General features: G+C 41.8%; 1 protein-coding gene across 2 annotated transcripts in view; it reads left to right on the top strand.

Annotated features, from left to right (window-relative positions):
- NPTN (neuroplastin) overlaps positions 1 to 21,652 on the top strand; it is a 508,163-nt gene that overhangs the window by 408,645 nt on the left and 77,866 nt on the right. For both annotated transcript variants that reach the window (XM_078685051.1, XM_078685049.1), the window contains 2 exons: positions 19,822 to 19,843; positions 20,675 to 20,740. In XM_078685051.1, coding sequence (XP_078541177.1) covers positions 19,822 to 19,843; positions 20,675 to 20,735 — 83 coding nt within the window. In that variant the 3' untranslated portion in view covers positions 20,736 to 20,740. The remainder of the gene's footprint in view (positions 1 to 19,821; positions 19,844 to 20,674; positions 20,741 to 21,652) is intronic.

Here is a 21,652-nt window from a genome sequence, read left to right as displayed (position 1 = left end):
ACCTTCGCTAGAGATTCTGTATTGTGGAATTCGTGGAAGTTTGACATTTGCTTTCAAAGTTACTACATAGGGTGGAATTTCCAATAGACCTACATCATTAGGACCAGTCGCCCAAAGAGTATCAGGGAGTGAACGCAGCTCTGGTGGGAGCGCATCCATCGACAAGTACATCGGAGAGATTATTCTTTTACCCAACGTAAGCTGTACTCCTGCTGGAGAACAGTACAATGTCGCGTACAGGCGTTTTAACAAGTCTAAACCAAGCAGATTTTCATTACAACCTGTCGTCAAAATCAGGGGTGCTTTCAATTGACAGGGTCCAACAGAAATAGACAAAGGACCAGAAACAGGGTTGTGAACAGGGGCGCCCGAAAAACCTACTGAAACGTTTGTTGAGCCAGACAAAGGTGCGCCAGGGAGTTTCGCATGTATGATAGAACTTTTTGCTGCACCAGTATCCAACAGAAACGGTTCGACTATACCTGATGTTGCTACTGCGACATAAGGCCCACTTTGATCTACTGGAACTGATACTACTCCCTCTCTTTGTCCATGGCTGTCCTAGTACTCACTTTGCTGACCTTCCTCACTAGCTTCATAATAGTCTTCAACATGATATTGTGGAGACCTATTCTGTTGGGCAAATTGTCCATTTCGCTGGTCGAAATAATTAGAAGGGCGATCACTCGTCTGCGGAGGCATAGCACCTCGTCCTCGACCTCTAGAGTTTTGCATAGAACTACCACGACCTCTCTGAGCTGCCGCAGCATTATTTTGTGCCCGAACTGGACACTCATTTTTGTAATGACCTTCCACTTTGCAATAAGCACATTGATTCCATTGGTATTGTGGTCTTTGAAAATTATATTCCGTTCTTTGATATGACCCTTGCTGCATATTAGTCTGATTCGTGCGAGGCGGATAAGCTTGCTGTAAAAGTACTTTAGTTTTTAAATCTTTCGTCGTACTGCGTTTCCCTAACTCTCTTGGTGAACGAAGGGATGAGTCGGTTCTATAACTTAGAACCAGTTCCATCGCTTCTTTTATATTTTGTCCAACTATCATACCTGCAGCAAACTCTTTCTGAACATTAATTAATTCTTCTAGATTTGATTCAGGGTCATCCTCTTCCAATTCCTCACGTAGAAGGAAACACATTTCATCGAACACATATCGTTGTGTCGGTTCATTCCATTGCATAAATGTATCTAATACATCTTGTACATTATATCTTCCAACTTTCGAAACCCATCTAAGAGCAGTGGAATCTAATATTCCTCTTTCTTCAGTACTGGGAAGCTGACTACGCCTCTGCACAGAGTCAGAGGTAGGAGTCTTAATCAGAGTTTTATAGAAGGGAGATAGAATATTGGAGACAGAATCAGTGATTCTCCGACGAACAGAAAGCGGAGTCATAATATTAGCAGAGGCAGTAAATAGAGTAGCAGTTGGAACAGATAGATTAGAAGCAGTAGGAGTAGCAGGAAAAATAGCTTGTGAAGTAGCAGGTGTGAGCGACACAGGCATAGGTAAAGAAGCCGGCAACCCTAGAAGAGGGGTTGTCGAAGGAACATTAATATTGACCACAGGAGGTACAGGAACTTGATTCAGGGGAGCGGGAACACCAGGTTGTCCAGCAACCGGTAATTGAACATTCGGTATAGGTGGAGCCGTAGCACCCTGTGCATACGGTGGGGGTGATCGTAACAAGTAAGACAACAGGGGATCCTTTTCAGGGTCCTCTACTATCTTAGCCGTACTCGATGGTAAAGCAGGATAGCACTTGTCTATCGCTAAATTACGCTCTCTATCGGCCACCTCCATCGCTTTCTCAGACTCGTTGAGTTGCAGCTGCCTAGCAGACTGTTCTAAAGTCAACTCTTGCTCTTTCTGTTCTTTCTTCAACTTTTTAATTTCTCTCTGTTTAGATTCTTTTCGCCAATAACGGAAAGAATCAAACATTGCCGGCCGGGCTTTCTTCTTAAATAACCTTCTTTCTAGATTATCGAGAACTTCAGGTTCAAAACTACCATGTAGTGGCCAACTAAGGACACCATCTTTCTCTGTGAAGCGGATCCATACCTCGTTATAAGAGATAGGGCCCACACCAAATTTGCAATATAGATCATAAAGGGGAGTTCCAATCGGAGGAACCAAACACGAGTCCTCCAACTGGGAATCACTGTTGCAACTAAAACAAGACAACATACAATTTTTCCGACTTACCATTTTATAATCCGGAACGCAAAACAAACAAGACACAAACAGAAAAGATGCGCACTCGAACCAAGAACTTAGGCCTACCAGAACTGACAAATGTATCGATACCTGAACTGAACAGAATGATTATCGTAACCAGAATAACCAGTGATAATCTTACAGAACTGAACTGAACTGAGAACTAAAAGGATTATCCAAACAGGAGCAACCCTCACAAAATACTTAACTGAGGTACTGAAGACGTCACCAAGGAGAAACCCGTCACGTCTCGCCGTACTAAGGACTGCACCTCGGGTCCAAGACAGGGCGACGGTCAAGGCAACGGACCACTGCAGCCGTCTGAACGGGAACCCTCGCGGAAGAGAACGTCGGGGCCACTTTTGCGATATGCCGGGATCGATGAAGTGGGGCGCCTCCCTCTGAAATCTTCACACGAAGCTCCTCGAACTCTTCAGGCTTTTGGACCGGTACCGAATGACGTCGCCCCACGTTGGGCGCCAATTGGAGTTCTGGACTTTTTGGTTCCGTCCAGAGGTGTCAGGGAAAACACCCGAAGACCCCGGAGTTCAACCTGTCTCGGTGCACAGACAAACAGAAACACGGGCTTCTCGATGGTGGCGTCAAAGACCAAAGGTTTATTACTGCAGGGACACAGAAGTCACAGAAACTGCACACGGGCAGTGTCTAGGAGCCTGTTCCATTTGTACAAAGAGGGTTGTTCCTTATATACTAAATATTCTGCTCGGGGCAAATTCTTTACATGTTACCACAGTTCTAAACATTCGTGTCTTAAACAATAAATATTTGCCGTTGCACAGGAATCGTCAACAGTATCTGATGTCAAAACATTACGAATGAGGGGTTCCCACTAGTCCATCATAATCCCATGTCAATTCTTCATTCAAGACCCGGACCGCCTCATCGTAAATTTCGTTACCTCCCCCTAATAAAGGCCCAGAAGGAAAGGAGCAGGGCCAGGTGTGGAAGATAGAAAGACAGGATAAGAGATGTTTGTGGGTCGTAAATGGGCACGGTTACCAGCTTCGGCCGCCTAATCATGATCAGGCCAACGAACACAAGAACCAGTATAGCAGGACTGGCCTCAGGCTGGGGAGGCAGTTCTTGCCGAGTCATGCTGCTACAGCGTTGCTGGCCTAAGGTGCACGTGTCACTCGCAAGGTGAATCGCCGGCTAAAGCCTACGTGTCCTTAAATGAAAAGAGGTCATTGTGTGTCCATTGACTATGTGAGGGCAAGGAATACAAAATGGCTTCCGTGTTCTAAGATGGATGCCATGGGTAGAACAGAAATGTGTTTGTAACTGGAGTGCTCTTGCTCGTAGCATAGCGAAAACACCAGGATATACTAAATGGATCATTTGCGGTCCACTGATACCAAAATTATGTATTTACGACAATGTTACAAACACGAGTAAAATCGTCACGGAACCTCAGCCTTTCGCAGAGGGTGTTAGGGCCTATGCACTCAGCAGGCCATACGTTGGATGGAATTTTTTCTAACTGTCTTTAGGCAATATTACTACATTACCGCTCTTATGGTCAGATCATAATGCAATTTTCTTTGATATTAGCTATCTTTCCTCTGTTCAGGCAATATAAGGCTGCCCTAGCTGGATTTCATCTCATAAGTGGCACAATATTAGAGCAGGCGAATTGCCCATGCTGCTACAAATCCCCACTCCTAACAAATCGGAAGATGTGGAATGTGATGTTGCACAATACATGCACTGGCTGGACGCCGCTGCTCACGCCTTTGCGCTGGTTAAAAAGTCTCTAATAAAAAGACACAAACCATCTGCATCATGGTTCTCGGACAAACTTAGGGCAGCTAATCAGTGCTGTCGTAGACAGAAAAATAAAAGGAGAGCCTTGTACTCTGAGGAGGAGATCACTTATAAAAAATACATAGCTGAGTACAAAAAACTCATTGTCCAGCAAACGTCTATCTTCTATACCGCTAAAGTGGAAGAAGCGTCAAATTCAGCAAAAGGGCTGTTCGCGTCTGTCCTGGAAACTTACCACGGTTAGCACTAAAAACTGTAATGACCACAGTTCATCTTTCTGTGAGTTAGTGGCAAATGTATTTGTGACCCATGTCCGCCTAAAATAGCTTCCCTAGTGGCTGATAGCATTGCGCGCAAGCTCACTACTATCTTCCACCGCATGTGCTGCTCGTGGCAGTTTCCATCAAAATGAAAAAAGGCACTCATTTTGCCTCTCATTAAAAAAACCTTCCCTAGATCCTTCTGATCCGAATAACTACCACCCGATAGCCTGCCTACCACTGCCTGCTAAGCTGATAGAAAAGATCATGAATGAGCAACTGTTTAGCCATGTCAAGGATAATAACCTACTTGGTTCTACCCAATTATGTTTAAGGGCCGGGCATAGCACTGAATCTGCCCTCTTAAAAGCTACTGATAAAATCAGAAGCTCACTAGATAATGGTGGCAGAGCAGCTCTGATCCTGCTTCACCTATCAGCGGCCTTTGGTACGGTAAATCATGGGTTGCTGATGGAGAGGTTGAGCAGGATAAGTGTAACAAAGGTGGAATGGAAAATGTTTGATTTGTTTCTTAAAGGACAGGTACAGTCTGTGCGACTGGGTGATTTTTCGCCTCCAGAATTCTCGCTGCCCTGCGGTATACCCCATGGATCGGCAATTAGCCCCACACTTTTTAATTTCTCGTCACCCCTCTTGCAGATTTAATCAGATCTTTTGGGTTCAACCTTACTTTCTATGCAGACGACATACAGATAGTTGAGTTGAAGCTGTTGGTTCAAGATTCCGAGAATGTATGCAAGCATTTAGCTTGGCCAGGAATTGCTTAGAGGATGGCCAGGAATTGCCTAAAGTTAAACTCCGGTAAGACAGAGGTTCTTATCTTCGGCTCTCCGCCATCCTTCTTGTCTCCGGAATGGTGGCCAGTGGAGCTAGGTCCACTCCCTTTGCCGGTGAAGAAAACCAAAAATCTGGGAGCAATCCTAAATGACTCTCTCAGATCAGATCAAATCAGTCACTTCAGCTGCTTTTTACACCTTGAAATGAATCGAAAAGATCCTTCCGTTTGTACCCAATCATTTACAGAAACAGTGATCCCTTCCTTGGTGAGGTCTAAAATTGACTACGCGAATGGACTGTACTTTAATGCCCATCAGCAGGTGTTAAACAAACTGCAGACACTACAGAATGCGGTGGCACGTACCCATTTAAAAATTCCCAAATTTCACTCCATTGAAGGTTTCATCAGAAACTTAAACTGGCTCCTTGTGAGGCAGAGAGTGCTTTTTAAGGTTCCCTGCGTTGTCTGCAAGGACTTGCATAATCAAGGACCTGAGGTTTTTTAAGAACAGTTTTAAATAGTACTCACCATCTAGATCTTTAAGATCCGTTTCTGCCTAATTGGTATCCGTACCTAGGTACAAGCGAGCCTCCTGGGGCGGAAGAGGCTTTGTTGTTGGTACCTCTAAAGCATGAAACAAACTTTCTCTTCACATTATATCTATGTCAAATCTGCTGGCTTTCAGGAAATCACTAAAAACCTGGCTTTTCACTTCCTGCTAAAATCTCTTCAGGGCTATTACTCTTATGGTCTCTTTCAGCTGACGCCGATGGGCATTCGAGCGCCTAACAAAACTACTTAACATAACATAACATATTTCAATTTTTTGGGAGGTGACTAACTCCGTATTGGAATGTTCCACTTTTAAATTATCGTGCCCTCTCTTTATCCTGCTCATTGTTTCTTTGAACTCTATTTTACTACATATCTTTGCTACAAATTGCTATATATATCAAGACAGTGGTTACTGTCGAAACGCGTAATGGCGGGCATGCTGAGCGAAAATATGCTTGAATAAACTCACTTTGTTTGGCACCAAGTAAACGGGTTCCTCTCTTCGTCTTTCCAGTCCGGTGGAACGTGGCAGGTCTGGGATTGTTTGGCGAGTTCTTTCTGTATATATATATATATATATATATATATATATATATATATATATATATACACCTACACCAATGAGAACTGTGGTTGTATGTGTGGGGGGCGGAGCCGAAATGCATCCGCCCTTTATGTGGTGAAACTTTCATTAAAGTAGCTTCCACGTCTCCCCTGCTGTGGCCTCTTCTTCTTTTTGTGAGGAGATTCTTTGTTCATTGACAGCGCGAGTGCCAGAATCGCGCTTCAAGAGGCCCCCGCATTGCAAGTTGGCCCCGGTTACGCTGGCTTCTGCTACGGTGGAGTTTGTTGTATCCAGGTGACTGGGAGGACCGGGGCCCACCCCAGAGCTCGAGAGGAGAAGAGGCAGTGTTGGAGTCATCGGACTCCACGCCGGGCGAGCTGTATTGCCAGTATTGCCCCTGCTAATTGGATCATCGGGACTCGAGGGTTAATGCGGTCTGGGGAGCAGAGGAGGCATCGATATTGGAATAACTGGGCGTTCAACTTACCGCAAATGGTTTTTACTACCCCCGCAGTATTGCCAGAAGGACCTACATCATTCTGGGAATTGTAGTATCGACGTACCTGTCGTCCTACATGAAGTGACTACACCAATGAGAACTGTGGTTGTATGTGTGGGGGGCGGAGCTGGTTGACACCTACCAGGATGGGGCTAGGTATTTAAATATTTGATAAGCGCCCTCATCCTGTTTTTCACCATTGGCGCCGAAGAAGACCGAAATAGCCGAAATGCATCAGCCCTTTATGTGGTGAAACTTTCATTAAAGTAGCTTTCACCGTCTCCCCTGCTGTGGCCTCTTCTTCTTTTTGTGAGGAGATTCTTTGTGTATATATATATATATATATATATATATATATATATATAATCACATATCACACCAGGGTTAGCCCATGTGGGGAGCCACACACCTCCAGACTCACACTGCCACGTGGATGGAAGAATGCACAGCAGGCATTCCGCGTTCCTTTACGCCATACACGTTTCGGGCTTGGACGCCCTTGATCACTGGCACAGAGGGGCAGTAAACCGGTTTCAAAGAACAATACTTGAATTTATAATTAGAGTCCCCATTGGCGTTGTCACCAAGGCATGCTGGTTATGATAGTCCCAAAATAAATGCAGATGGACTCGTAGTTCTCCCACCACGTGGCCCCAGTCCTGCCACTCCTTTATAATAAAATACCCTGTAGGGAGGAAGGCTGGAAGCGCCTGTTGTTGTAAGCCTCCAATGTCTCCACGTGCGATGCTCCGTAGGCCCCAATGCGTGAAAGTGGTATTGTTCTTTGAAACCGGTTTACTGCCCCTCTGTGCCAATGATCAAGGGCGTCCAAGCCCGAAACGCGTATGGCGTAAAGGAACGCGGAATGCCTGCTGTGCATTCTTCCACCCACGTGGCGGTGTGAGTCTGGAGGTGTGTGGCTCCCCACATGGGCTAACCCTGGTGTGTTTTTATATATATATATATATATATATATATATATATATATATATATATATATATATATATATATATATCATGATTGCCAACTTGAGAACAGTTTTCATTGTGCAATAAAGTGTCTGTGCATCAGAGGGGCGTGACTTTGTGCGGAGTACAGCTTGAGGCACTTCAACTCACTATTTCCCCCTCCCATTATCAGGAGTGTCCTGTCCAAGTAAGAGCGGTGGGGCAGGGTGAGGAGCGGAGTCGAGAGACGATAAGGGAAAATAGAATATTTAATTTTCCCTCCTCGTCGTCTACTCCTGCCCATTATTAAAATTATCTGGAAACCTGCTTTCTGCTGGTGTTTCCCGTTAATTATGTGCTCACTGTGTGATATTTATGGTTGTATGTGATTTCATAGAAAAAATATTTCTTGCAATACCATTACTGAGAAACCATTTCAACTAAACTTTGTTGTGGAAATTTTCAGAATGAATGGCATTTACCTTTTCATAAAAAACAATTCATAAATGTTCTTTTTGGTCTAAATTGGCTTTTAAAGGCTGATTTGAGCGTAAATGCAGTAGTTGCAGGTCTTACTTTCAGAAACAGTTTTGTTGTAGATATTTATTTCAATAATGTTTTATTTCATATGAATATCTTTTACATTGTCAAAGAATTACTTCAGATGCTTTTAATTCTCTGACGCATCACCACCCCTAAACACCATCCATTGCTGACCTCTCACAATCCCTTAATACCATCACTCCCTGCCCACTAAAACCCTTCCAAAACCTAAATTACACTCATCCCTGAATTCTTAAAGCCCTTTCTTCCCCACAAATCCACTATCCCTAAACCACAATAACACACACTACCCCTAACTCCACCCATTCCTGAATCCTGAAAGCCTCTTTTCATGTCTAAAACCCAATACCTCTTAACACACTTGGGCACACTCAAGATCCACCTATCCCTGAACCCTAGGAAAACCCTCACTGTCCTTAAACACCAGCCATCCATGACCTATAAGTTCTCATCACCCTAAAAACTCCTCACCACTCTAAACTCCACCCCATCCTGAACCCTAAAACCCCCTCACCACCCCTATACTCCTACAATCTCTGAACCCTTAAAACTCCTTTCTCTGCCCAAGCGCCAATTATTCCTCGCCCCTAAAAACACCCACCACCCCAAATATTACCCATGCCTGAACACAACACCCACCGTAGTCCTAAACTCCATCCAAATTTAATGTCATTTGGGATTTTTTCGTAGTGTTATCTTTCCTTTAAAATGTTTCCTCTCTTTTTTGATTTTTTTCTTTAAATTGTTAGTTTCTTGAAATAGATTTTCCATGATTTCGTTTCCTCAAATGTGTTGTCTCAGTTTTTGTTTTCCATTAATTCAGACACAGCAGATAGCTGCACCTCACTGTGTGTGTGTGTGTGAAGGGATCTGTTATAGTGTGACAAACGGTGGCACCCTGTGAGTTAGAAGGTCTGATATAGGTTTATAAATGGATATAGATATAGACGATTGCTGAAACCAGGAGGTTAGGGGAAAGCAATATGTTTTGCCTGCTGCTTAAGAATTATGCTGTTGGAGAACCTGCGCAAACACTCCGCATGGACTGCCAGTCCGATGTCTGTTGCTACATCCGATGAGAAAAATAAGTAATACTAATGTAGGAGCTCTATCCTTATTTGAATCCAGGCAAGATCAACAAGGCAGAGGGAGCAGATGAGGTATCTTTTCTATTGTTTTTGTTACATACATATCATGAGAAATTTCTTATTAATGGTTATTACCTCTGGTAGAAAATTCCATTGAGAATGTATTTAAATTCTGAGTCCTAGGTGGCCATACTAGGTTTCGATCTGAACAAGGCACGTCTCTATACCCTGCGGTAAGAGCACCTGTGGGTTAAGCTGTATTCATGCGAGATTTACACAGACATAGAGCTACCTATGTGGTGGAAAGGCCATGGGATGAGGATTTAAAAAGTAAGAAAGAACTTATCTGTTTGCCAATTTACGATCTTATCATTGAAGCTAGAAGAATTGTGAAGCATTAAAAGTGGTGTTCATTTTTCAAGGCCCCAAAACACTAGTTGTGTCACCACAGTGTAAGGGGTAAGTGAAACACATGCAGAAGTAGAATACTCTGAAAATGTATAAATATGATGAATTACAATGCAAAAAAGAAACTGAACATGATAAAATAATTGACAATTAGGAAAAGGGCCAGGGGGAAATAGGATACACTGAGTAAGTGCAATGCTCATGCGAGCTGTATGCTGTGCAGTAACAAGACCAATTTACTGTAAAAACATCAGCTATGTAATATGTGTTTTTGTCAAATGTGACAATGGAATGTCATCTACGTCTATTGCTGGAGTAGTAACAACCTTACTTGAGGGCAGTCACATTTGTCAGCAACTTTCACCAATGCATGTGTGCCTGAGTTTGGGGAAAGGTAAAACTCTTATGGCGAAAGGAGCCTTTAAGTGGTAAACATTTTAAGCGAAAACCTGGGGGAAATCACTTGATCGTCTTTGAACATTAAGCATACAATTGTGTATACCCATGCACAAGCGCCCACTCACATATACACACGCATATATAATAAAAGCCCTTTCCAGTAAAATTCTACAGTACATAAGAAATGAATGTTAGCTAAATTAATATACTTTTGAGAATCATGCATTCTTGTGTAAAGATAATTCTCTATTAAAGGCTAGTTCAGATAAGAACGAATTTGGGGATAGGTTCTCTCTGCCAGAACAGACTTAAGCCTTGTATTGCCTTTGCCCTGCACATTATTCAATGCTTGCAACCCTGTGTAAGTCATTAGGCTGGGGTCATGTCCTTTCCACAGCATAAGCTGCTTGCTCATTCCCTTGTACTTAGTACTGAGTCCTAAAGTTGAAGGATCGCATATGTCATCAGTTTGGCCTCAGAATGGGTGGGGGTTTGGGTTTGGAATGGTACTGGGGGGAGGGGTGCAGAGGGTTAATATTTATACTTGTCGGTTACTGTGACTTCTTTTTTTTCCCCCCTTCAATTGCATCATACTCTTATAAAACCCCGGTGGTAAGTGCGAGTTCTGCATGTCTTGGAGTTTGTCTTATCTCTGCTTCCGTCTTTAAGATGCGCAGTTCATGATGTTAACACTTTTCTTCGAGTTTCTCATTCACGTTTCACAACTAATTTGGATTTCAGTTTGCTGTTTATAATATTTAATTTTTTGTTGGGTTGCTATACCTATTTTCTGTAGTTCTGTCCTTCCCTGAAAACCCTATCCCTCCCCCACTTTTGGGGATTCAGACTTCTGTTTGTTGTGTATTGTATTGTTTCTTCAGGGGATGGAGATTAGAAGATGGAGAACAAATAGTTCCACAAGGTAGCCCAACAAGATAGCCTTTTAAACTGGCGATTTGTGTGCATCTTGTGTATCTGTTCAGGCCTCTCGGCTCTGCATTACTGTTAATCTCTATTGCACATGAAACTAAATCAAGGTTTGTACTGAACCAGGGCCACTGGAAGTAATATGGGCATTAATGCTGTATTTTAGGCTAAGGGCTAATTACATTGTGGCTGCAAATTCCTGTTTGCAATTGAAATGCGATTCTTTGTTGTGCCATAATTGTCCGTCGCTAATTGCACATGAGCCATTTCCGCAAGATGTCATTTTTGTATTCCACAATATTTGCCACAGGTTTAAATCCGGTAAAACAATGCGAGGATTTGGCTGCCAAAGAGTGTGACATTCTGATTTGCGCACTCTGAAAAGGGGTGCTAATTCGAATTGTGCACTCTTTGCCAAATGATTATTGCAGTGTTTTAACTCCCAAAAACATGTTAGCAAATATCATGGGGTATATAATTGGCACATGTGCAAATACCATCCTACTTGGAATCCTGTTTCAGGTGCAAACGGGAGAATGCTTCCAAAGTGTAATTAGCATCTTGGGTCTAATCCGTACATTCATCCGTACATTCAGTGGCAAGGAGAATGACTTGCACCGACCATGCACACATGTAGAACTGTATTTAAACTTACATTCTCTGGCAGAAGGCTGACAACTAATACAAGAAACACATTAACTTTCAAAGCAATTTCTAGTTTCTCACCATTTTGAATCTTCAAACCAATTTCATACCTAATCCTTAGCTTTTAAATTGAACAATCTTTTCGCAAGGGCCACTAAACACTAGTTGCCTTCTGTTCTTTTAATCCCTTGATTAGGAGTCTTTGCTACTTGGCGAATGTTCACTTTTATATAATCCATATATATATGTTCGTAAAAATATCGACGTTGTGCATTTCGCAGCATTATCACGTCTATAGCTACATGTTCTAATCCCTGGGCCTCGACTATTGAGTGTTTTCTTTAGGTGTTCTTTCCTCTTGAGCCCTGCCTTGCCATCCCTTTGACCCGATTCAGGCTGTTTTACCAAACTCCGATTTTGCCTGCTTGAAGTTCATCATGCTCTCTTTCTGCTGTGTTTGTGCCTTCCGGGCAAGATTACGTTAAGGAAGATTAACTGAGTTGTTCTAAGGAAAAGTGTTTCTTTAATTGCCATCCACTTTGTACCTTCTTTTACCCCTCCTCGTCCTAATTTGGTAATCTTGAAAGAAACTGCTTTTTTAATATGTACTTTCCTGCTCAGTCTTATAACTTAATTAGTGGCTCTGCTGTTAGAGGGATACATTTTTGGGAATGTATGTGTCCACAGTGATAGACTAACAATCTTAAAGAGAAGCCATGAAAGAAGACGAAAGGTACAGATCCTAAACATGGATTTCCCATACTAATTCAGTGGGAATTTCTGTAAATCGGCCAAGCTCATTCTTTATCTTGCATTCCAAAGATGAGGAGTGCAATAGGGTTGACAAAATCATAGTAAATATGTGCTCTCCTTTGGATACTGTATCAGGTGAGAATGGAATGCATGGGTTCAGTGCAACCTAGAGTCTCTAGCAGTGGTTCAAGTGCCTGAATGGTCCAACAAATTTACATGAAGGTATGACATTTGGTGTTGCAAGGAAGGATCTTGCCTTTTATTGGGCCTTTTTTCATATGGTATTTGAAATTGTTTTAAATCCAGCATGAGCTGTTGGATTGTGAGGCTGTCCGGTTTTCCTTCGTATGCTATGAACCATAGACTTAGGGCGAATTGGTGGAAACCTCATTAGATGAAGAGAAGGCTACAGTGTGGTTAGAGGCACACCTGGTCCAGTATGGTTTTTCTGAACACTGACCTACTTCGGATCTTGACATGTGCAGGAAACCAGTCTGTCTGAGCCGTTATCTGCCTAGGATTCACCTACCTGAAGAACATCTGATGTTGAGAAAATTCAGCAGCACAAGAAGCTTGAGGAACAACTCCTGCTCAACATGGCATGTGATCAGAAAAGGGCAGTAGCTAATACCTCATTGCTTTAAAAAGGTTACCTGCATTCTGCTCATATTGCCAAGACGCTGCTGTTCAATTATTTCATTCTGTTGGTGGTACTACACACCGCTCCATTGTCCTTCTGCCTAGGTTTGTGTTATATAAATACAATCAATTAGGAAACATGTTTTAGAGGAACTGACCTCCCAGGCTTTCTTTTTTATAATATTTTTTAATAATTCCCAGTTGAAAGGCAAAGTACGGTCCCAGACACAGATTTATATTAGGTGGCCATTTGAGACCCCTCTTCTACTGCTGCATTTGGGGAGAAAGACAAAAGGTTTTATTGAGGTATTCTGTTCCACAGATCCCTTTATTTGGGCACCCGTATTAGCAGTTATCTTTTCGGAACATGCCAGCCAACACTGCCAGACAGGGTATCCTTTTTCAAGTCTACCCGCAGCTCCCCGAAAATAAGTCTTTTCAGAGAAATTAAGATGCTTCTTTTGTGGGCCTGGTTGAGATCGTAGCAATTAGACAAATTAAGACAACTGTACTGCTTCAGTCTGATTTGCTTCGTTTGTTTCTGGATATTTGGAAGCTAAACCGCAAAACAAACATATTTGCTGTAAATGTTGCACATTATGGCCCCTCTTTCAACAATGCCAAATTTGGTTCTGCCATAGGCAGATTTGACTCTCGATACAAAGGCTTTCTGTTTTTCACGTGCCAGCTACATATGTATTTCTCGAAGCACTGCTACAGTCAATTAGAAATGCAGTGATTCGCTTGGAACTTATATGTGGAGTATCATGATTTACTTTTCTGGAGGGATTCGGTACCTTTTTCAATGAAAGCATTACTAGTGTAGAACGTGTTTCTCCGAAGGTGTTCTCAAATCGTCCCAAATCATGTGCATATCACTAGTAATTTTTAGGAGGTGAAAAATAAACTGAGCACAACATTGGCAGGCAAGCTGGCGTTAAATTAAATTTAATATGAATTCAACCACAAAACCGATTATTACAAAAGTAACAATTCTAATAGTTCAATATGAAAAGATGACGACAAACAAATTTGTGTATGAGGAAGAAAGAGCTAAGCATGAAAACATCAATTGCAACTGCTCGTCAGGAGAGAAAATTATTTGAGTAGTGTGGCCGCTATATTCCTGGACAAGCCAATAAACAGGACAAAGGATTATACACCTTCAACCCTGAAATAGGTTTGTCCCAGTAGTTGGAACAAAGTTACGCACTGTCCTGATCCACTATTGTCGAGTTTGAAGAAGGAAACAGCCTTAAAAGTGTACTACCTGTGTAGGATGGCCTGTGAAAGAGTTGATTGCTTGAACTGTTATAACACTACAAAATATTGGAAGCCAAAACCAAAAGAGTAGTCCTTCCAACGGTAAGTGTTTTTGTCTACCCTACCCCTCTGCTATTGCCCTCATTAAGCTTGGTGGATCCTGCACTAAAACTATTGCTATTAAAGCTTACAATGCCAGGCAATCAACAGTTAAACTGGTCGAAGCAGTTAGTGCTGCTTGAAGGAACAGATATTAATTCCAAAAGCAATCTTTGCTCGGTCTCACCTAAGTAGCTAATGCGGTTATCTTGACCTGCAATGGCAGTAATATCCGTAATGCTGCACGATGTCTTCAATATACTGGCAGGTTCTCATTACAACACAGTTCCATAGCAGTCTCATCCTTTTGTCAACCTAGGAGCAATATGTTCCTCAGTAATAAGGCACCTATAATGAATAGGTCCGTCAGAAGAAGTAAAAGACTGGAAAGCTTCCAGCATGTTCCTCAATAAGGCGCCCATGTTTCAGTTACTTACCACAAACCATGCAGTTAACAGCTGTTAGTCCATGATGTGCAACATTCTCCTCTCTTGCCAGGTATTTTCTGTAGGTTCTTTACTTGTAGGTTCTGTATCTCTCTTAAGCACTTGAGATGCAACTCATTGAAGAAGCCTTTAATGGCAAAACATTGCTGCCTTTGTTGTTGTCATACAGATAGAATGTAATAATACAATAATCCATATTTGTAAAGCGCGAACAAATGACCCCTTAAGGTTTCAAGGCGCTTTTAAATTAATGGAGATTAAATGAGATATTGCCCAGAGTCACATGATGCTGAGCTGAGGTGTCTTCCGGTGCCGGGGATTGAACTGTGAGCCGGCGCCCTGGAGTCCGATGCTCTGAACGCTGTGCCACACCTCTACCACCCAGAATGTGATATAGCAGTTGAGAATGCACTGCTTCTTTTGGAGCAGGGCCAATAATAATTTGTATATATAAGATCTTCTATATTGCCACTAAATAGATAAGAAGCAGTTGCCTGGAATGATACCCTCTGCAAGTAATTTAGATCGATGGACGTGTTTCTATCCATGGTAGTATTTATTTCTATTTGCGACCAGAGTAGCATCTTCACCAAGAATCAATTAAATCGGTTTTTGGTCATATTTTTGTTTCAAGTTGAAGATTCTAGAGTCCATCCATTTTTTCTCTTCCTTTCTGGTTGGACTCCACACCCTACTATTCTTTGACTTCCTTCCTAAAGGAGCCCAAAATGTAGGGCATGTCTTTCACATGATACATAGTAGGAAACGAAGCTTGATGGTGTACCTGTGTGGACTAGAAGTTTTCTACCAGCTCATACGGTGTCTCAATTGTGATGAAAAAGCGAACTTTGTATCCAGACGTTGAAATTGGGATGTTCAAGGCTTTTTGCCATCTCTGCCTCTGAACAGTATGTGCCGTTTTCTTCAAGACCATATGCTTGCATACATTTGGTGTGAGCTGGCTACAGTTTCTCTGAGCAGTATTGGCCACAGTGCATGGCTCTGCAGATAACCATGTTTCACTTTCCAAGAAAGGTGCATTACCTAAGGTTGGAAATTCTGATGTACGGTAGGCCAAGCAGCTAACTTCATATCAGTGGCCTCTCTTATGAAAATCTGGATGACTCTTGCAGGTACGCTGATCAGTCCAAAAATAACTATTAAGAATTCCAACTTGAGGATATACCCACGACACTGTTTACTTAATTCGCACTAAAGAATACTCATTTAAAAATGCATCAATTACATTTCCTCTCTTGTGTCCCAGAACTGTCTTTCCATTGTCTCAGTAGGTGCCCTTTTCGGCCCAGCAATGGGCCCTTTATTGACCCGTCTGTGTACAGAGAAGTGTGACTTTGCTACAATGTTTCTTTTCCTTCTCCTAAGGAATCACAATCTTTAAAGATGTCAGCGTTCTCTTTGCCAGAAATGTTACTTGTCAGCTGTTCATGCACACATAGTAGTGCCATAGGGAGCTTTGACAACATTGAAGCTAGGTGTGAATTTTTGGGGAAGTCTATAGTTGTAGTATTTCATCTATAGTGACTCTTCTCTCTCCAGTGTACCGTGATGCCGTACAGACTCCACGCACAGCCTTGTTCAGTGGGGGGGCTCTGCAGAACAGACCCAAACAGAAATTGTGTTTTTTTAATGCAAGTTCATAGTCCACTGTAAAAAAAAGAGGGGGATTTGGAGAAAGATCAGTTAGAAGTTACTGCTGCCCGGTATGACATCCAAGAAAGATTCAAAATGGTTGCTGTCGGTAGGGAAGAACACTATTGAAGGACCCAGGTGTTCCAGACAAGTGTAATGCCTTGCTCACTAGAATAAGCTACTCATGTAAAACACTGATTCTTCTGTGTAGATGCTCTACAGTGCACACTTAAAATATCCCACATCTTTAGACCAGGACCTTACATGGATTCATTTGACCTTTGTAAACTTTTGACAATTAGGGTGTAACAGTCATGCCCCATTCCCAAACGTCCTCTTTTGTGGCATACACACTCTGCCATTCTAGGCAGAATGGCGAGTTTTGTGAGAGAATTTATTGAGCAAACTATACGAAAAGATTGGTGTTGGAGGCTAGTAATTGACATTCAAAAGATCCTCAATATACTTTCTCACAAAGTATACAGAAGTGTGGCATAAGTCTCAATGCGAGAGACCTTTGGAGACCGGACTCACTTTTGGATAGAGAACGTACACTAAAAACAAGGCTGTTGTCAAGAGTTCAAATACTCGATCTGACTGTTAAGGCAGTGCTCTCTGAGCAGATTGGAGTGCCTTGGATATAGTCATATGTACACCAAGCAAGAACACTAGGGGTAAAAATGTTTTCCCATGGATAGAACGTGTTTTTCGAAGATCTGATGACTTGCGGGTAGATTATATAAATTCCCATTAAATGTTTATCCATTACTATCTGTGGGTAATTCTGCGCTACTTTCTCTTTTGCATGGTTCAGTCAAGTTTGCAGTGTCAGATGCCCATAGCTAAATTAAGCCCACAGTTTACTAGTGTGAAATCCGTGCACTTCGGAAGAAATGGAAATGTTACTTTCACATCACAAAAATAATAATGCGACTAGATCCCACGGGAGCAGAGTATACACAGCATTTTATGGTTTACCATGCAAGGCAGCGTTTTATTTATCCTTGCGTTGAACTTAGAATGTTGAGACCATCATTGAAGACAGTGGAGTTGCACAGACCACTGATGGCTGGTACAGACATTTTTCTCCAAATTACAAATGTTTGTTTTCTGTCTAAATCCTTTTTTCAATTTAGAACATTCTATCCTTAGTCGGTAGATTGCACCAACAGCATTGTAGTCCTTCTGTCTCGGGAAATTCTTGTTCCTAAAGGCCCTCAAAATCGTTATAGGCCTTCAAAATCGCTATAGGCCTTCAACATCGCTTTAGGCCCTTACCTGTGTCTGGGGCCTTTAACGCCAAGTCGGGACCTTTAACAACTAGTATTGCCCTCTGCAACGGGCTATAATATTGAGCACCAGACACCATAGGTTAAGCAGCTAGAAGATACAGCTCATCCCAAATTCCTTGGCTTTTTGAACAGTTTTGTCTCAATAGTTGGGCATCAAGTCTGTTTGCCATTTGTAACTTCAGGGCACAGAAAAATACCACATTTGTTTTTCTTAATATATTACTGTTTAGGGCACTTCACACATCAGACAGAGAGTCTCCAGTACAAGCACCTGACATTTACTAGTGATGCCAGTCTGTGCAGATGAAATAGTTTACTTCATTCCAGGATGTCTAGATCATTTTAAGTCCTAGCTATCCAATTAAGGCTTGCATTTCGAAGCTCATCCCTGGTTGGATGTATAGTGAAGACGTTACCTCAGGGAACAGCAGCAGAAAACAATGAAAAGAGCAGATCATGATAGGGTAAAGTTTGGCTTACTGGCCCCTTGAGACTGTCAGCTGTGTGTCGAGGGGACTGTTAAGCTGTATTGTGTGTCCCTGATCCTGCTGTGTCTTTAGATATGTGTATGTACAGCACATCACCCGCCAGATGTCTTCCCAGTCCTGGTTCTTTGTTGCGTCTCAGTGCCGTGTTCCTGATAACAATGGAATTCTGTGGACACTGCTGTGTCTTTGGTGTGTTACTTTATTGGCTGTTTCTTAAAGCTGTTGGTTTCTGATTATCTATAAAAACAATGTTTTGCATTTATAAAAATGTGTTTTCCCTTTTGCCATGTTTGTCTCTTGTGTGGCATTACGTTCCGCTGACTTGGGGGGACAAAAAGGGACTATCCCCTTCTCACTCACCCCTTTTGATCTCAGAGGGGAGGGCTTATCACATTTATCCTGTTTGTGTCATGTCAGCGCTGACTCCCACTTGTTTTGAAACCGTCCTTTCTCTCCATTTAACTGCTTCATATACACAATTCGCCTTGTGGAATCCTGCTGCGCGTTTCCAGAAGACTTCAGTGAAATATAGCACATCTACACCAACACCCTTTAGGAAAAATAATGAAAGCTTGGGTACAGCAATTTGGTACAACGCTGTTACTTTAGGAACCTTGCCAGGAGTAGTTTTTACGCTTTGGATTGGTGGCATCGGAAGTGTATGCATTTTAGTAATGAGGTATGGAATAAATGTTCAAAGAAAACCTAACCTTAAGCTAAATTTAAAAAAACAAATGATGTCACTCAGAATTAACAAGCATTGGTTTATAAAATAGTCCAAAGCATGACATTTCTTGCCTAATACTCCTGCCTGTTTCAAGATGTGTTGCCAGCTCTTGGATAATCAATTTTTGGAGTAGCTGAAGTCTGCTATGTCGGTGAAAGATATAGGATCTTGTTCCCTGGTGCACAAACCTACATACTGTTTACCCCACACATCTCACACAGTCATAACTGATTAGCCTGTGGGCACATGCCTAATTTTACAACCTTAGCCCAAATACTTCAGGAGACCCGTGGGTCGGATGGAAATACCACGAAACATCCAAGATATCCGCATTCAATAGAACTGATAACCCTCCTACACATAGGCTACATGTAAAAACAAGCAATCAGTAAAAGGAAACAAACAGCAGGATTTTACAACTGAAATGTTGGTTTGTCTTCTCATCTACCAGAGTGAAACACTGGAACTTGGGGACATGATAACTTTTTACACTTACATAGTGCAACAATCTGTCCGCTATAGTTGCAGTTCTTCATGGCAAAGCATTTAAAGTGTTAACTGAAAAAAACACATTTGAACATAACTTACCATGAAATTGCAAGCCCAGACCTGTAACTCCATGAGCCTCCGCACTTACAAAGTGAATGGTCCGCCTGTTGTAGATAATGTTCTTGAATCGTTTGTTTCTACTTCGTTAGTATCCTTTCTGACTCTTGATTTTTGTTTTATTCCCTTCCCCTTTTTTCCCTCAACGTGAAACACAACTGAACTTGCTATGTAGATGATGAACCAGCTGGACCAATGTAAGTAAAGTTGATTGATTTACTAACATATATTTGAGAAAAAATATATCCTAATGGCAATTTTTTAATATAAGCCTCCATGAAAGTAAATTCTGTTACTGAAAGAAAAAATTCTTAAGAAGACCATCTTTGTGCTGTTTATAGTATGCCAGTCATAAAGCCATTAATTTCGCTATTATATAGCAGAAACAATTTTGACACTAACTGCAAATCTGTGACACCAAGCACACCTTTCCACACCATTGTATATATACCCTCAATATTGCTGTTATCCTCGTCAGTTTATATACATTCTTTAATGGAAAGCTTGTAACAATGTCTGGTTAGCTTCCCGGGCCAGACCACCTTGATTGACTACATTTGATCGAGTCCTGTGCTCTTGGATTCAACATAATCCTCACTAATGAAATCCAAATAGTGAGAAATGTGTGGTTACCGCTTTCTTCCAGTCCAGGGAATATTGAATAGCAATTTACCTTGGACTACAAAATTTACGACAGGATGGGACTGTTTGGCCTGCGGTTGCTCCTCTTTCGTAAGTGTGCAACTATTTGGAAATAAAAGTGCTTAGATATAGCTGAAAGCACATATATATCAATAGTAACTGGCAAGGTCACGTCAGGTAAGGTCAATTCATTTTTTTAAGATCATGTTGCAAGGTTTCAAATTGGATAAAATGAATAAACATATTAATAGAATAAATAGTGGATTCAAGAAATGTCCTAAGACTTCACTGCAAACCTCCCTTTTGATCAAGTGTTTGTGCTTCTTGTTTAATTGAGCCTATGTAAACCAAATCTGATTTCAGTGGTTTGTTTGTCTCTTCTGTAGGAAAACGAACTCTACCAACAATCATAAAGATAAAAACTTGCGACAGAGAAATACAAATTAAAAGAGGTAACGTTATGTATACGAATTGTGTGAGAAATCTGTTGTGGGATGCACTGGGAAGCAGGGCAAGGAAATAGGCAATGACAGAGTCTTCTCCTATACCTTTGTTGCTTTTCATGTTGGTCTTTAGGTTTGCTCCTTCGTATATGTGAACATTTATGGCTGAAGCTACATCTTCCATACCATAAGCACTAGCAATAATTTTATATCCGAGTTTACTTGCCCACCCTTTATTTTACCAAGTTTTTTAAAGCTCTTGTTACTATGATGTTGGGTTCAATCTGCATTTCTATACCCCTTCGTGAGAAGCTACTTCTTTTATAACCCATCAAGCATGTCAAATGGTATTTGTTCTCTTTTTTGTTTTAAGTGCAGTTTTGAAACGTCACTAAAGAGACCTTCCATTTGTAGGTCCCACTTAAGACCACGTGTGTACTACCTGTTGCTAAACACATTTTAGTTTTACAGTGGACTTGGAGCCCAACCTTTGCTTACCATTGGTTGGCTTACTTCTTATTCAGTCAGTTTCCACGGGCTTACCTTCTTCTGGTGTTTGTCCCTTTCCTGGAGCATATTTCCATTAATTGCCTTTCCACTGCTCTGTTTTTCAGGCGCTACTTATTTCTTTTTGATTAAGCACTCTGCAAATGTCTGTGTAACAGTTATCTCCCTTGTGCACTTCATATTCTCCTTTCTTGCCATGTGTTTATTTACAATCTGTCCCTTACTTGTTTTTATTTCCTCCCCGCCAATCTTCTGTTGTTACTTTGCACCTTGCCCAAGTTATCCATGTGCTTCGCCATCAACCGCTGTCTATAAGCTTCCTCAAACACACCGCCCCACTCTCCGTTGTGTCTGTGTCTCCCCATCTCCCCCTTCGTTGTCTGTGTGCTTCTCCATTGCAGCCCATTAATCCTC

The sequence above is a fragment of the Lissotriton helveticus genome, chromosome 3_2 (assembly GCF_964261635.1).
Source record: "Lissotriton helveticus chromosome 3_2, aLisHel1.1, whole genome shotgun sequence".
Lineage (NCBI taxonomy): Eukaryota > Metazoa > Chordata > Amphibia > Caudata > Salamandridae > Lissotriton > Lissotriton helveticus.
This window is presented reverse-complemented; position numbering and strand designations above follow the sequence as displayed.